At 35.5% G+C, this 16695-nt stretch overlaps 1 protein-coding gene across 1 annotated transcript in view; it reads right to left on the minus strand.

Annotated features, from left to right (window-relative positions):
• The window catches only part of LOC136037731 (ubiquitin carboxyl-terminal hydrolase 15-like), a gene marked incomplete at its 5' end in the record, with an annotated part of 88687 nt that overhangs the window by 26014 nt on the left and 45978 nt on the right, over positions 1-16695 (minus strand). Inside the window, 3 exon segments of the mRNA XM_065720506.1 lie at positions 1470-1723; positions 7747-7933; positions 10673-10873. Coding sequence (XP_065576578.1) covers positions 1470-1723; positions 7747-7933; positions 10673-10873 — 642 coding nt within the window.

Below are 16695 nucleotides of genomic sequence, written 5' to 3' on the forward strand. Positions count from 1 at the left end.
ATCAGCCGAAGAGTGCACGTCCTACCCATGAGCCACCAAAATATTGTTATGTCCTATGCCCCAAAACCAACGCCAAGTGATTACCAACGGCCCACATTGGGAATCACAGGGTTAAGATTACTTATAGGCTAAGACAATAACCAGATAGATAAAAAAAAGAAAAAGCCCGTGCCATTAAATGTTGTTTTTTCAAAGTTAATTCTTTAGGGTTTCTGCTCTTTATAAAGAAACCTTATGAAGTTATAAAAACTATAATATAACTATAATATAAAATTATGAAAACAATCTAAAATACTTAAGTAATTTAACCATACAGATTGTTTCTATCACTTTATGCACAACTCCCTGTCTATCCTAATGGAACAATATATAGCCAAGCTCATATATTGCAATTCTTTGTTAAAATAAAGTTAATCTTTTCTTCGTGGAGCGTGGTACACCCAATCAAACACAATCTTTTTCAAGAAAGGAAAACTTTATATTTAATTTGGACTCAAAGGCCACCTTGGATTCATAGGATATAATTTGGACTCCGTTTGTTCGCAGTGTTACAGCGTATTTACAGCGCCAATGTACTACTAGGAATTTACGCCATCTATTAAGCTTGTAAGTATATATTTGTGTTTAAATAAAAGTGTTTTATTCTATAACAAAATTCAAAATAGTTATGAGTGGTGCAGTGTGTTTGAGACAAGCTTGGTAATACGGACAACCCGGTTGCAGCAAGACACTGCAAGGCCGACGCAAGGATCGTCAAGAAAGGCTCGGGGGGGGGGGGGTAGTTGTTCTTGCCTACTCTGTAGGGAGGCTGGATCTTTTTTTGAATAGATGTCTAATATTGGTAAATTTAAGGGATAAATTCTTCCAAGAAGTCACCTTGTTTGTCCCTGGTATTTTGAGGTCTACTCCAAGGAATTTAATTATTGCGTTAGGATGTTTTATAAATAATAGCGTGGAAGCATGAAAGGCAGTGACTTAGATTTGTTGAATGTTATTTTTTTTTTTATATGGCTACTTGCTGTTTAATATATCTACTTAAATATGTATGTATGTATACGAGTATTAAACGAGCCTATTACTTGATACAAAGATAAAAAACCCCTTCTGGTAAATGTTCTGATGAAGACGCATCAACAATTAGGACTCATACTCTTAATTTATACCAGCTTTTCTTAAGATCTGATTAACTTTCTTGGAGACATATAGTCAAAGAGTCATTAATATATAGTCATTAATCCAGTCATTAATATAGTCATTAATCCGATACAATACAGCAAAATACAAAATTCCAAAACTAGCACAAAATTACCGAAGCACATACTTAGCACTAATAAAAACACTTAAAAACTAGCACTGCTTACAAATTAGCACTAAGAATTAGATTAATAATAATTAGCACTAATAATAGTAATCAATTAAATTTAGTAATAATTCAATTAAAGTAATAATTAAAAATTAGCACTACTTACAATGCCCGGATCCAAGGCCGCCATAATGATTTGAAACGCAAACCAGATCATATATTGACTGCCTATACCCCTTTTGAACTACATACGGATTCATTTCTAGGTCTCTGAGGGGAAATTCAACAAAAATATCCAGCTTGTCACGTGAATATCGATTATAAGAAAATCGCTTCAATTGAATGACAAGAACATCAGGCAATGACCAAATGTCAAACTTCTTTGTGGCCTGCTGATGTTCCTTGCATTGTGGACAGTACCTAAAAGAATTTAAATTTTTTAGAAATTTTGAATTCTTTCAACCTGTCAACATCTCTATAAGTTCAAAGCTACTGTACAGGAGATATTCCGTGATTGTTGACCTTTGCCTAATCAAATGGCAAAACAAAAACAATTTTGTCCAGAGTGCACAGTATAAGTTACATCTAACTCAATTTAATGTGCTAATTGTGATTCTTGGTTCCACGCAGGGGCCGTGAAGTGTGCCAGGATAGATATTACCAATTGGAGTAACTCCTGGATGTGCCTTTATTGCTCCACTAGATCCAAGGTAAACCGTACTTTTTCTCTGAATCTTTCTGCACCCCGTTCAGACTTTCCTCGAACGCCTCGTACCCCAGTTGAAAGAAAAAGAATTCTTTGCATCCAAAGTGACTTAAGCAGTCCTACTCCTATTCCAGACCCTCCACACAGACAGCTTTCTTTTTTAACAGAAAAACCAAACGTGCCTCACGAGGTTGGCCTAGTACAGTCGGTCCTAAAATTTCCCTTGCCCCACCCCAGCACCAAGATCTTGAAGTTCATCCCAAAGACCCAACGCAAGTATCGTGCCAGGCCACTGAGTGCAGCATGGATAAATCTGTTCAAACAGAGTGTCTCGGCAGCCCCCTCTTTATAACCATATTTTTCAAAAATATTGACTTTAAAAGAAAAGTTAACGGATGTGTTAATTATTATTACAGATTTTTTGCCGATTTATAAGAGATTCAAGAAGTCAAACTACAAATAATTCCATCACAAACGAGGTAAATAACACTTTAGACTCTCATCAGCAATCAAACGCATTGTCCTCAAGCTCAATGAATATTAATGCAAGAAGCAGAGGATTAAGTTCATCAACTTTAGCCAGTAATAGTGACATAAATCTCAGTTCAGAAATTGTACCTGACCTCAATCTCACCTCTATTCAACCTAATTATAATCCTGACCTTAAGTACACAGATATCCTAATTCGTTTTGACAGTACGGATGTGAATCTGCCTAATAATAATGACTTCCCTACTAATATTCACAAATAGTGTTGCAAAAAATTGTTTTTTTTAAGCAAGGAAATTGCAAATTAGGTCCAAAGTGCCCCTATAATAATGGATCTATTATCCATAATCTCAAAAAACGAATTTAAGCTAGTCCAAGAGTTTGTTCCCGTTTTTATTTAATAAATGCGCCCAAAGTAAGTGCTCGTAATTGCACTTATGTCGTTTTTACCTCACTGGCAAGTGTACTAAAGCAAAGTGTAATTTTGACCATGTTCCTTTATGTATGTTAGCATCTAGAGGGCGTTGTTTCGAGTGTGATAACCTGGATATTTATGTCCCCACTTTCTTTTTGAAAAAAAAAAGTCAAACTTTTTTTGACTTTTTTTGAAAAGTCAAAAAAAGTCAAAACAAAAGCCAAGTGCACCAACTTGGGCAGTCCCAGCTTTTACCAGTCAAAGATTCCACGCTGAAAGCCCTTTTTTAGGCAGTACTAATTCTCCAAAGCATCATAATATTAAATTAAAACCCCAAACACGGAAATTCTCAAACTCATCAAGTCTCCCTGTCGCGATTCCCCAATCAGTTTATTTTTCCTTAACTTTTAGTTACTAATGCTGAAAGTCTTAATTTTAAAAAGCTTACCGAACTCGAAGTGCTTTCAGAATCAAATCTAATAGATATTGTAGCTATTGCTGAAATACAGTCCAGAGGCCCTGGGTCTGACAAATTATTCAGATTTTATTATACTCCGTCCTTTAGGCCACCTACTCGAAAAAAAAAGGTGGCGGAGTTTTGTTTTTTACTAAGAGTCACCTTTACCCAAAGGTTATTCGAGTCCCTAGCTTATCCGAGTACGATGAAATCCTCTGATTAAGCATCAAAACAAAAGTATTCCCTCGCACATTTAATATTATTAATATTATATATTAATAATACATTAATATTATTGCAATAGCTGTTTTCTATTACTCCCCAAATTAAAAAATCGATTCAAAACGAGAATTCACCCAGAAATTGCAGACAAGCGCTAATTTTGTTATTTTTAAGTACCCCAATGCTGACCTTATTTTAGTTGGCGATGCCAATGACAATGATTATTTTTTGCTCCTCACTTAAAGTAAAGCAAATTATTAAAATACCAACGACTCGGGGAAATGCCTCTCTTGATGTTATTTAAACTAATATGTAAAATCTTTTACAGCCCTCCCTCAGCTTTGCCCCCATTGGGTAGAAGTCATCATCTTTCGATTCTTTTATCCCCCTCCTCAAATTTTAAGCATTCTTTCTCAATAACTTATGGCACTTATCGCCCTCTTCAAAATTCTGGTCTTCTTTCTCTTGGTATGTGGCTGAATACTGAAGATTGGTCTGATATTTATAGTTTAGAAAATCTTGATGAGAAAATTGCTACGTTCCACAAAAAGCTAATTAATAAATATCAAATTTGTTTCCCAGAAAAAAAGATTTGAAAGGTGCTCCAATGATAAACCCTTTATTAACCAAACTATAAAAACACTAAATAGAAGCAAATTGAAGCTTTTCAAAAATGGTAAACGGGATGAAGCCAATAAACTAAGAAAATCAGTTAAAAGAGCAATTCGTAAAAGAGAAATCGCAAATTCAAACTATTTTTGAGCACATCCCTATTTTTCCCCCATTCACTGTGTTCCTTCCAGATACAAAAAAAAACAATCCGTTAATTCAAAATCCAAAGCCGTTAGTTTTCTCTCAATGAGTAACAAATAAGTAGTTCAAAGCAACCACATCAATCATTTGATAACGTTAACACGTATATAGTAACGTTATCCGTTATCATGCTTGCAGCGACAGTTGCAACCAAGCAAAGTGCAAACCACAGCCCATAATAACAAATAATTAAGAAACTGCGTTTAAAGAAAAAAAAATGACCCCATTTTTAGGAATTTTAGGCTATTTTGTTTACTTGCTATGGGTCATTTTGGTGTTTTACCACAACGCAGCTATCACTGCGACCAAAATTACAACATACTTTATTAAGTTGTTCCCCAATTGGGAGCTCAATGAAAAACACTTGGAAAAATTCAACCCAACTTTCGTCAAATCCATATAAGAACATTTCGAGCTAGGTATTTTTATGGCACTTGGTATTAACCAAGTGACATATAGCAATCGCAAATTCTGTCGGTCTGTCTGTCGGTCCCGGTTTTGCTACTTTAGGCACTTCCAGGTAAGATAGGACGATGAAATTTGACAAGCGTATCAGGGACCGGACCAGATTTTCCCGATTTGGCCACCTGGGGGGGGGGGGAATGGGGTGCCGGTTAATTCGGAAAAAATAGAAAAATTGAAGTATTTTTAACTTACAAACGGTTGATCAGATCTTAATGAAATTTGATGTTTGGAAGAATATCGTGTTTCAGAGCTGTTATTTTAAATCCCGACCAGATCTGGTGATATTGGGGGGAGTTGGGAGGGGGAAACCTAAAATTTTGGAAAACACTTTGAGTGGAGGGATCGGGATGAAACTTGGTGGGAAAAATAAGCACAAGTCCTAGATACATGATTGACATAACCGGAACGGATCCGCTCTCTATGGGGTAGTTGGGGGGGGGGGGGGTTAATTCTGAAAAATTAGAAAAAATGAGGTATTTTTAACTTACGAACGGGTGATCGGATCTCAATGAAATTTGATATTTAGAAGGATATCGTGTCTCAAAGCTCTTATTTCAAGTCTCGACCGGATCTGGTGACATTGGGGGGAGTTTGGGGTGGGGGAACCTAAGATCATGGAAAACACTTAGATTGGAGGGATCGGGATGAAACTGGGTGGGAAAAATAAGCAGAAGTCTTAGATACGTGATTTACATAATTGGAACGGACCCGCTCTACTTGGGGGGGGGGGTTAATTCTGAAAAATTAGAAAAAATGAGGTATTTTTAACTTAGGGTGATCGGATCTCCATGAAATTTGATATTTAGAAGGATATCGTGTCTCAGAGCTCTTATTTTAAGTCGCGACCGGATCTGGTGACATTGGGGGGAGTTTGGGGTGGGGAAACCTAAAATGATGGAAAACGCTTAGATTGGAGGGATCGGGATGAAACTTGGTGAGAAAAATAAGCAGAAGTCTTAGATACGTGATTTACATAATTGGAACGGATCCACTCTATTGATGGGGGGGGGGGGTTAATTCTGAAAAATTAGAAAAAAATGACGTAATTTCAACTTACGAAGGAGTTATCGGATCTTAATGAAATTTCATATTTAGAAGGACCTCGTAACTCAGATCTCTTATTTTAAATCTCAACCGGATCCAGCGTAATTGGGGAGGGGGCAGTTGGGGGTACCGGAAATCTTTGAAAATACTTAAAGCGGTGAGATCAGGATGAATCTGGATGGGAAGAATAAAAACCTGTCTAAGATACGTGACTGACATAACCGGACCGGATCTGCTCTCTTTGGTGGAGTTGGGGGGGGGGGTAATTTTGAATAATTTTGGTGACCAGATCTTAATGAAATTTGATATTTAGAAGGATCTTGTGCTTTAAAGCTCTAATTTTAAATTCCGACTTGGAAAACACTTTGAGTGGAGAAATCGGGATGAAGCTTGGTGGATAGAATAAGGAAATGTCCTTGATACGTGATTGACGGAACCGTACTGGATTCGCTCTCTTTGGAGTTTAGGGGAGGGGTTCAGTGATTTGGCGAGTTTGGTGCTTCTGGACGTGCTAGGACGATGAAAATTTGTAGGCGTGTCAAGGAGCTGCACAAATTGACTTGATAAAGTCGTTTTCCCAGATTCGACCATCTGGGGGGCTGAAGTGAGAGGAAAAATTAGAAAAAATTAGGTATTTATAACATACGAGTGGATGATTGGATCTTAATGAATTTTGATATTTAGAAGGACATCGTGACTCAGAGCTCTTGTTTTAAATCCTGACCGGCATTAAGCCTCTTATTTTCCTTTTAAATCAATCTATTGATTCATAGAATTTTGTTAGAGTTCATACCATATGAGCTCTTAGTTCTTGTTATTTCTCACATCATAAAAAGAAGAAAAAGATCACCAGCATAACTAAAATTAGTGAAAGAAGTAAAAGAATATGGATTGGAAGTTTGATATACTGATATACTGTATGAATATGCTGATATTCATACCGAAAAGTTTTGATCGTGTTCTATTATTAAATTTCAAAAACGGGAAACGTTTAAAATGTAGTTTGCCTCTTTGTATCTTTTTTGTCATGTCGCTCTTTACTTTTCTTTGGAAAACTTCTTTGGTGGAAACTTTTCTACAATGCTGTGGGGATGTCTCTCCACCCTAGTGTGCAACCCTGATTAATGAGTTACATATATGTTAATGAGATTAAGCTGTTAAAACGTCTATAAAGTTGGCTCTCCCACTAGGTGAAATATTTTCAAAAGTAAGTAAAATGTTCCTACCACCCAAATATTTTGGCTATTACTACTAACCCATCTTACTTCACACATTAAACTTATTTAGCAAAAGCTGGCACGAGTAAAGTCGGTTCATTCATGTGTTGTCTAGCGCTTCTTTGGAAATTTTCAATCTCGCTTCGAAAGGAAGAAGATGAATTCTAGAAGCTGTCTCATTTGAAGAAGAATAAACAAAAGGATAATTTAACAATAATGAAATAGTGGACTAAATAATGGCCGAAAAATAAGCTGCAGATCAAGAACAAACATTTTTGAAAAAAAAAATCGCGGTCTTTTTAAATCCAATGAAAATTTGAAATAGTCGATCAAAAATCACCACGTTTACCATGGAATGACATGGTCAAGCTCATTATTATGAATCATCAGTAAAATCCATGAGGCTAATTTAAGTTCAAAATAGACGTAGGAGCACACTTTCCGGACAAAATTTGATTTTAAGCAGAGTCGGCGAAGGGTACCAAAGATACAAAAAAGTACCACATTTTGGTTACAAAAGCAAAGCCAAAATTAAACGGGACATGACTCATACAAAGGTGTTGAAAAGGGTATATTACAATATGTGGCAACACTGTTACCAGAGAAAACGCTTACCATGCATCATCTGCTCCTAGTTTTTCAACAGTTGTATATAGTTCCAAGCATTCTTTAAGGTACATTGAGGATCTTTTGATTGCGCCCTTGGTAGAGTTGGGAACATCAACAGTTTTTTCAGCCTCCTCCGCATCATAGCAAATATTACGTATGGATGGTGTCCAGTCACAGGATATGTAGAATGAATCTGGTAAAAATAAGAGTCTTATCAAAATTATTTGTACCGATAATAGACACATTTGCACCAAGTTTAAACCAACCTGGTGCAAATGTGTATATTATATCAACTCTTCGTTTTTGGTATGCTAACTCATATGTTCGACTCAAGTCAGGTGACACCTACGTTGGTAATATCCCCATCCGTTCTGGTCTTAGGCAAGGAGGAGTCTTATCCCCTTATCTTTTTAATGCTTGTCTTTATTCTGTTTTGCCACGTATTAATCCATCATGTTTTTTAGGCCTAACTAATCTTTCGTATATTGCATATGCAGATGATTTACTTTTGATCAGCCGCACTAAATCTAGCCTAATTAAGTCGACCCAGTTTGTTTCTAAGTCTTTTGAGGAAATCGGCCTCAAACTTAATACTGAAAAATGTGAATATTTAGTTTTTAATGCTAAGTATCAAAGTAGTGATCTTGATTGTGGTTATTTTTCAGTTAAACTCGTTTCTTCGATTCGGTGGCTTGGTATTAGTATTTGTTCATCTTTATCGGCTTTTCGATCTTGTGGGCTAAATGATATTAAAAGTTAACTTAAAAAAAGGGGTACGCAAAAATTGTCCCGAACTGAGGCAGATTTTCACGAAAGGCTTTATCCACACTTTATTCTACATATTGCGAACATTCTATATTGTTTCTTTCCGGTTTGCGCCCGTTGTTTAATAATAAAGATTTGCAGGGTATAAGAGTTCTGTATTTTCGTTATTGTAAATATTTACTGTATCTGCCACGTTCTTATAGAAATCAGAAGATTATCAGAAAGTTTTGTGCCACTGATATTATTTTTGTCTATAAAAAACTCTATGCTAGATTAGGTGCTGATGCCTGTCAACGCTTGGGCCCTTACCACCCTTTGATTAGACTGTATTAATTGTATTGTTTGTGTTATTTTGTTTTTCTATCCTTAATGTTTTTACTTCGCTTAATTTGTCAAAACAAGCGGGTAACAAATAAATTATTAATTATTATTATTATAATATAGAACTAAGATAATCCTCAGTAAAGCTCACAACTAAAATCACAACTAAAAAATCACAACTCTGCATAGAATTTCCTTCAAATTAAAAAAAATTTATTTTCAAAGTCTTAACTTTTTTTCACATGCTGACAATGGTCTGCGTTGCACAGGCACCAATCTCCTGATTCAATGCCTTCGTTTGGTAGTGCAATGCGTGGTTGGGGGTAATCCGACGCTTCCCATATTTCCCCCCAGATTTTCCCAGGTACCCATTTAAGCTGGTTGACTCTGGCTGAACTTACAGATTTACACCATTGACCCCCCATTCTAAGCAAAATAACCAGCGACACCATGACTCGAACTACTAACCCCAGGATTTCAAGTTTGGAGCGCCTACCATTCAGCTAGGACGGCCTATTTTCAAGGTTGACCAAAGATTTTTTCTAATTTCTCCGCGGCCTCTTCACGACAACGTTAGACTGCCTCACGACGTGTGGTATTCGACCCATTAGTCTTCGCAAGTCAAGAAAACGAATACCCACCGACGGGTCACTAAGATAAAGACGATGTTGGTGAGGAGTTCAATGGCAAGACTTAGGTACTCGAAAGCCCAGGACAGTTCGATGTTGCGAACTATTGCAGCTGTTCTATGCACCTCTAGGCGTAAAAAAAAACAAGTCTAACTAGGTCCCCATGATCCGACTGTCAAATCGGCCCTGATGATTTTTTTTATAATGCAAAAATTTACGTTACAGGCTCAGTCTTCTTTTAAATTGACTTACAACTGAAAAATTGTTCATAAGTTTTTCAATTATGTTTTAAAATTCATAATAAGACTTTTTATTTACATTTTTTATTACTTTTAAATTTTTCATTTGCTTTTTTGCTTGGTTACCAACTTACTTGCTTTGACTTTATTACTTTGGCTTATTTTTATTTACTCTTACTTATTTTTTATTCACCTTTTTCATACTTTTACTTACTTTCTTATTTACTTACCTACTTTTACTTATTTTATTTGTTTTTACTCTAGAACCAACTCTCTTTTTTGATAGAATAATGCTAAAGGAAGTAATTAAAAGCCAAAATCCATTAGCTCTATCTCTCTTTTTTCTTTTTTTTATCCTTACAGGGCATGGTTGACTCTAGTTTGTTATGATATATTCCTAAATATGCTTATTAATCATTTTGGTTGAATTTTGGAGATATATTCTTGATTATGTAGATTTTGAAATTTTAGATGGTTAAACATTCTTATTTATATTATTAATTGTTTAATTTACAAGCAACAAATAGAAAAGAGGGATTACTTTCCTATAATTCTGCGGAAAAAAGTGTGCGTTGATTTCATTGGCTTACATCTAAGACGTATTTTCGTAAGCCAACCACATTATTTCTCATTTCTGGAGAGACAATAACACAGACTGTACTTTTCCGCGTACATGATGATTGTCCCGATTAACGTGAACAAAAATAATATTTTGGTCTTAGGCATCGAACAGCGATTGGGTTTAGTTTTGACTTCCTAACAAGTCTAAATGGCTAGTCAGAAGTTTCACAGGAAAGTCAAACTAAATAAAAACATTTCATTATTGAAGTCAATAAGGTTACCATTATCCGATAGTGGACGAATAACAGCGCTTACAATTGAATTTATACGGAATGGCTACAAACTGAATTAGCTATATTGGCTATAAAGTAAATACAGCCATGTTTCATAGAGAAGTCAAAGTAAATAAAAGCATACCCTCATTAAAGTCAATAAGTTTATCATTATCCGGTAGAGGACCAATAACAGCACTTGCAATTGAGTTTATACGGTTGATACAAAATGGATATTTAACCGCTTCTTCGACTTCGCCATTCTGACTGCTCCCAGGTTGAGAAGTGTCTTCAGTTTCCATGGGCTCATTAATATTTTCTGACTCGTCGATCAATTCCTCCTTTTCTGAAAACACACGAGATATTAGGGTGCATAGCAACTTTTTACACTTAGGGTTTTCAGACATAATGCAAATTGCTATATACGAGCCTACAGAATAGCTATTTTGATTCCTATGAGGTTAAAGAGTTATTACTTTTCATAGGCTTTAATGTTTTCTGCATCATTAATTAATTAAATTTTCTGAAAACAGCCTACTTTCCTGAAAATAATGTAACCATGGTTTACATTTTTACTCTCAGGAAACGACCACTTCAATACTAGTTTGGGCGTCCAGTGAATAAATCAAGTAGCTTCAATTTCTTTTGGGGGTAAACGAATGGAAGTTGTTTCAAACATTTTTTTTCTTTTCTTTTTGCTTTTTTGTGTCTGTGTTCCTCTTTCTAAAACATTGAAATAACAGAGTTCCGAATTTTATCACTAATTTAAACTTTCATTGCTAATTTAAAAAATCATCAGGAGAAACCTTTATCCTAAATTCGGTTTTCTTTAAAAATTGATGAGCGTCAAACTTCGGTCGTGAACAATGGCCTAGCAATTGCAGAGCGTGCACAGGATTTGCCAGGAAATCATAAGATAGGAATAAAACGCAATTTCGATTGTGAACTGTTAGTAAAAGGCTAAAATAAAGTTAGTAAAAAGTTACTGAAGTTCAAAAACTATCTTTTCTTTCCTGACAGCTGTTCCCGAGTCATAGCAGTCGAAAGAAAGCAAAATTTTGTCGATATAGTTTTTTCTTGGTCTTAACCCCACGCATGCATTTCAGAGGCAGAATATTAAAATAAAAGGAACGTGGTTTGCAAAGCTTGAATTAAAATTAATTTGTTCCCAACCATTCTCTACTAATACAATGTTTTCCTATGTTCTGTCATATCAACATTACCAAATGGCACCCAGCGAAACAAGAAGACAAAAAATAAAGTTCAAAAATTAAAAATGAGAAAAATTCCTTTTATATATAGGTAAAATCAAAACTCCTGGAAGGACTCCCCCCTCCACCTCCAAAAATTTGCTGGTGGCAGTCATCCACTAAGTCGATTGGTCTAACCAGTGGTTCCCAAACGATTTTTGGCCATGCCCCACCTAGGCACTTCTCAAATCCTGATGTCCCCCTCGTGATATTTATATCTCAGCGGCGGAAAATTAATATAGAAAGAACGTGGTTTTCAAAGCTCGAATCAACATTGATGTGTTTCCAGCCTCTTTCCATGTTTTGCCTAATCACATTATCACATGGCACCAAGCGAAACAAGAAGACATTAAAAATGTGAAAAAATATACAAAATGAGAAAATTCCCTTTTAAATATAGGTAAAAACAAAGCTCCCGGAAGGTTTCCACACTTAAAAATTTCCTGGAGGCACTTACCCACTCAATCCATTGGTCTAATATATATCTTATTTATGTCTCAAAATAATTAGAAGTTTTTCCCTTTTCTCAGCAGCAGAAATACTTCGAACTTTGACCTTTCTATAATTATCAAAGTTGTTTCTGCTTTACCTTCTTCGCACAAACAGCTGCACACATTCCTGTCAAAGATAGAAAAACGGCAGTCCCAAGCTTCTATTTTTTCTAGTTTTAAAAAATTATACCTTTAGCAATAATAAAAAATTATTTTTTGAATAAATTGTAAATTATATTGGTTAAAAATTTATCTTTTCTTTTAAGACGAGAGATGGCTGTTTAGAGATTGCATAGTGTTTCGTCTGTTTTTTTTCCTTTGCGGTATTTTTTAGATTTTTAATGAATAGTTATCATTTATATGTTGTTGTTTTGCTACTGAACAGGGACATTTTAGGTCCCTAAATTGAGCAGTATATTATTGATTGTAAGTACAATTTTAGTAGTTTTTTGGATGAAATAAACGCATACTACCTACCTATTTACTATGATTAATCAATCAAGAATTTTATCCTTGAAATTAAAACAATTTTTTAAGTTGAAAAAATGTAAATGCGCTGCCAATGCAATTGTCAGCGCTGTAGTTGTGCGTAACTTTGATTTGACCAACAAGTGTGACTATAATGCGGCTCGGGCTTTACACGGCAGATCTTGTTAAAGGCTCATTCACAATAGGATTTTGGGATTAAGCAGAGATATGCAGGGTTATGCATAATAGCCACGCGAATAAGCAAGAAAACATGCACTCTTTTATGTTAAAAATGAACCGCACACTAAGAAATAATTTCTAAGATTGTTATTGCGCATCGATTTCCTTGGCATTCTAGAAGTAACTATTTTTCTGAAGAATACTTTTCAAGGTTTTCAAAACCTAAGCAAAAGTTTCGTATCTCAAACTTATTTCACTGAACATCCCGCCACCTGACTATGATGTGGCCTGGACTTTATAAAGCAGATTTTGATATAGCCTCATTCACAACAGAGTTTTAGGGCTATTTTTAACTAAGAGCCACCAAACGCTAAAAGGTGTTAAGGGTCTTTTTTTGCAGATATTAGCGTCAGTTTCCACTTTGTAAACTATCCATACTCTTTAGCCAAAGGCATATCGTAAAATCGTATGTTTCACAGAAAACATAAACCTTAAGGAAATGAAAGTTAAATCAGGGTTCGAGATACACTGCCTTTTGAATTACAATAGCCGAATAGAGCATTTTCGCCTGTACATAAACAGCCAATTTTTTTTATTCTTAACCTTATTTTGCCAGCCAGAGAACTGGATTTTCAACACTAATCTAAAATTGGAAAAATTCGAATGTTCGCCCAAACGAAGGCATCGTTTTTATCGGGTGACAGGACATTCAACTACCGAAGCAACTTGCCATCCCAACACCCCAACATCCCAATAGCCTAACACCCTGCACCAGCAGGGTGTTAACATTTTGACACAACAACTTACATCCTCTGTCTACTCGCACTAATCTAGAAGATTCAAAATAAAGCAAAAAATAAGACAAATGTAATAACCCTAAACTCCTCATTAACTCAAAACGAAATTAAATAAAAAAAAACAAGTTTTTTTATTTATTTAATTTCTGGGCGTTTTTAAATTAATGCATGTTTTGATTTTGGCTCTTCGCACATGAATACTTAGAACGATATTTGCTTTTTTTTTTTTTTTTTTTTTTTTTTTTTTTTTTTTTTTTTTGGTTAAATGGTTTTTTCTTAGTTTTTATCGGACGATTTTGAAAAAAAAAGGTGTGGGGGAGGAGTCTTAGTTGCCCTTCAATCTTTTGGTTACTTAAAAAGGCAACTAAAACTTTTAATTTCTTACGAACGTTTTTATTAATAAAAAATATACGTAACTTCCAAATTAACTTTCGTAACGAACTTCTATAATCGTATATTTTTATTACGTATATGAGGGGGTTTGCCCCCTCTTTAATACCTTGCTCTTTACACTAATGCTTAAATTTTGTCCTTATTTTTTTCAGAATGACCCCTGAATCACAAAGGCCGTAGAAGAAATAGTTGAAATTACTAAAAATACTATAGCGTAAAGAGCAGGTATTTAAGAGATGAACCCCCCATATGCGTAATAATTTCCATTCGTTTTGTTATAATGCTGCTCCTTACTTTCAGTTGAAAATTTTTTTTCGAATTTATCTTTTCATTGTTATTGTTTTAAATAATATTAGAAAATCCTGCGCCCCCTTCATGGAAATTCTCTCCTCTCATGACAAATTCCTCAATGGAAGATCCTCCCATGTAACCCCCTCCCTATCCAAGAAATCCCCTAAAAACGTCTGTACACTTCCCAATAACCATTACTATATGTAAACACTAGTCAAAGTTTGTACCTTGTAGCCCCTCCCCCGGGGACTGTGAGGGAGTAAGTCGTCCCCAAACACATAGTTATTAGGTTATTCGTCTATGCTGAACAAAATGGCTATCTCAAAATTTTAACCCGTTGACTTTCGGAAAAATGAGCGTGGGAGGGGGTCTAGCTGCCCTCCAATATTTTTGGTCACTCAAAATGGGCACTAGAACTTTTAATTTCCGTTAGAACGAGCCCTCTTGCAACATTCTAGGACCACTGGGTCGATACAATCACCCCTGAAAAAAAACACTTATTTTGCCAAAAAATACGAAATTTCACATTTTTGTAGATAGGAGCTTGAAAATTCTAGAGTAGGGTTCTCTGATACGCTGAATGCGATGGTTTTATTCTATGACTTTTAGGGGGTGTTTCCCCCTATTTTCCAAAATAAGGCAAATTTTCTCAGGCTCGTAACTTTTGATAAGTAAGAATAAATTTGATGAAACTTATATATTTCAAATCAGCATAAAAATCCAATTCCTTTGATGTATCTATTAGTATCAAAATCCCATTTTTTAAAGTTCTGTTTACTATTGAGCCGGATCGCTCCTTACTACAGTTCGTTACCACGAAGTGTTTGATTTAAGGGTACATAAAGTGTACAGGCGTTAAAACTTACTATTGTAAAAAAAAACGAAATTTTTGTATGTTACAAGAAACCTTCCTAGCGTTAGTGAATTGAGTCAACAGCTGAATCAAACTGGCTTCACTCCAGAGATCCAAAATAAGGCCAAAGGTTATCAGCGAAAATTCATCAAGAACTCAAAACGCAGCTTGTGACTACATCAGTGCGTGGGTGTGATTTCTTTTCCCAAACTTTCTAATATCAAAAAAAAACTTTCTTGAGCCAGTGACTTTAATCAGCAGATGAGTCAAATTAGCACCATTCCAGGAAATCGGAAATAGGGTCTCGGCGACTTGTAGTATCAATTGGACATCCTTAGAAGTGAGAGATTTGATTCGACATGAATGACCGTTTTCTATGAATACATCCACCATACTCTTTCCGGCGAGATACCACAAATTTTACCACCGTTTGCGAAGAAAATACATCAAAAGCGCAGATATACGATACTGTCAGATGATCTAAGAGAGAAGATATCCGGCAATTAATACTTGGAGAACAGGCTTTTTTAGACCTCCACTTTGGAGGCTTGAAGGGAGGTTTCTAGTGAGGGATTATTCTGAAAACTCGTCGGTTGATTCCTTTGAAAAGAAGTTCAAAAAACACAAATCTAGGGGGAGATGCAGCTGGATGGTTGAATAATGACATATCAGGCCCTAAGTTTTTAGCAGCCTGGCACCACTAATTTTTGCATGAAAAAAAATTAGGGATACAGATATAAAAGAACTTCGTTTAGAGCTGGGTGAATGGCTGACTAATAGAACTTCAATTCCTAACATTTAGTGGCCCGCCACCATAAATTTTGTCATAATTTGTCATTATGAAATTGGCCCATTATGCTTTAAAACTAAATCAAAAGGCATTATGTGTATGGTTGCCAATATGACCTCTCAGTAACATATTGAAAACGACTAAGGGTATTAAGTTGAAACTTTTGGGGCTACTACTATTACTATTTCTAGGGGGAAATATAGCTAGATGGCTGAATAATGGCATGTCAGGCCCTAACTTTTTAGCCGCCTGGCACCACTAATTTTTTTATGAAAAAAGAAATAGGGATACAGATATAAAAGAAATTCGTTTATAGTTGGGTGAATGGTTGACTAACAGAATATCAATCCATAATTTTTTAGCGGCCCGGCACCATAAATTTTGTCATATAAAAAAATAAACGGAAATTTAATGATACAGAAAAAGAACTTGCTTTATAGCTAATCTCTAGCATTACCTAAGCGAATAGTTGCCTAGGGCAGATCAGAACCTAGGATGTTAGCACCCTGAGGCCAAAAATTGCGTCGTATATAAAAAAAAAACCGAGTGACACAGAAAATAACTTGCCTTTATAGCTAATCTTTAGATATATCTGGTAAATAGTTGGCTAGAGGCACATCAAACCATAAGTTTTTAGCAGCCCGGGGCCACAAAT

This window comes from Artemia franciscana, chromosome 17 (genome assembly GCF_032884065.1).
Source record: "Artemia franciscana chromosome 17, ASM3288406v1, whole genome shotgun sequence".
NCBI classification, from domain to species: Eukaryota; Metazoa; Arthropoda; class Branchiopoda; order Anostraca; family Artemiidae; genus Artemia; species Artemia franciscana.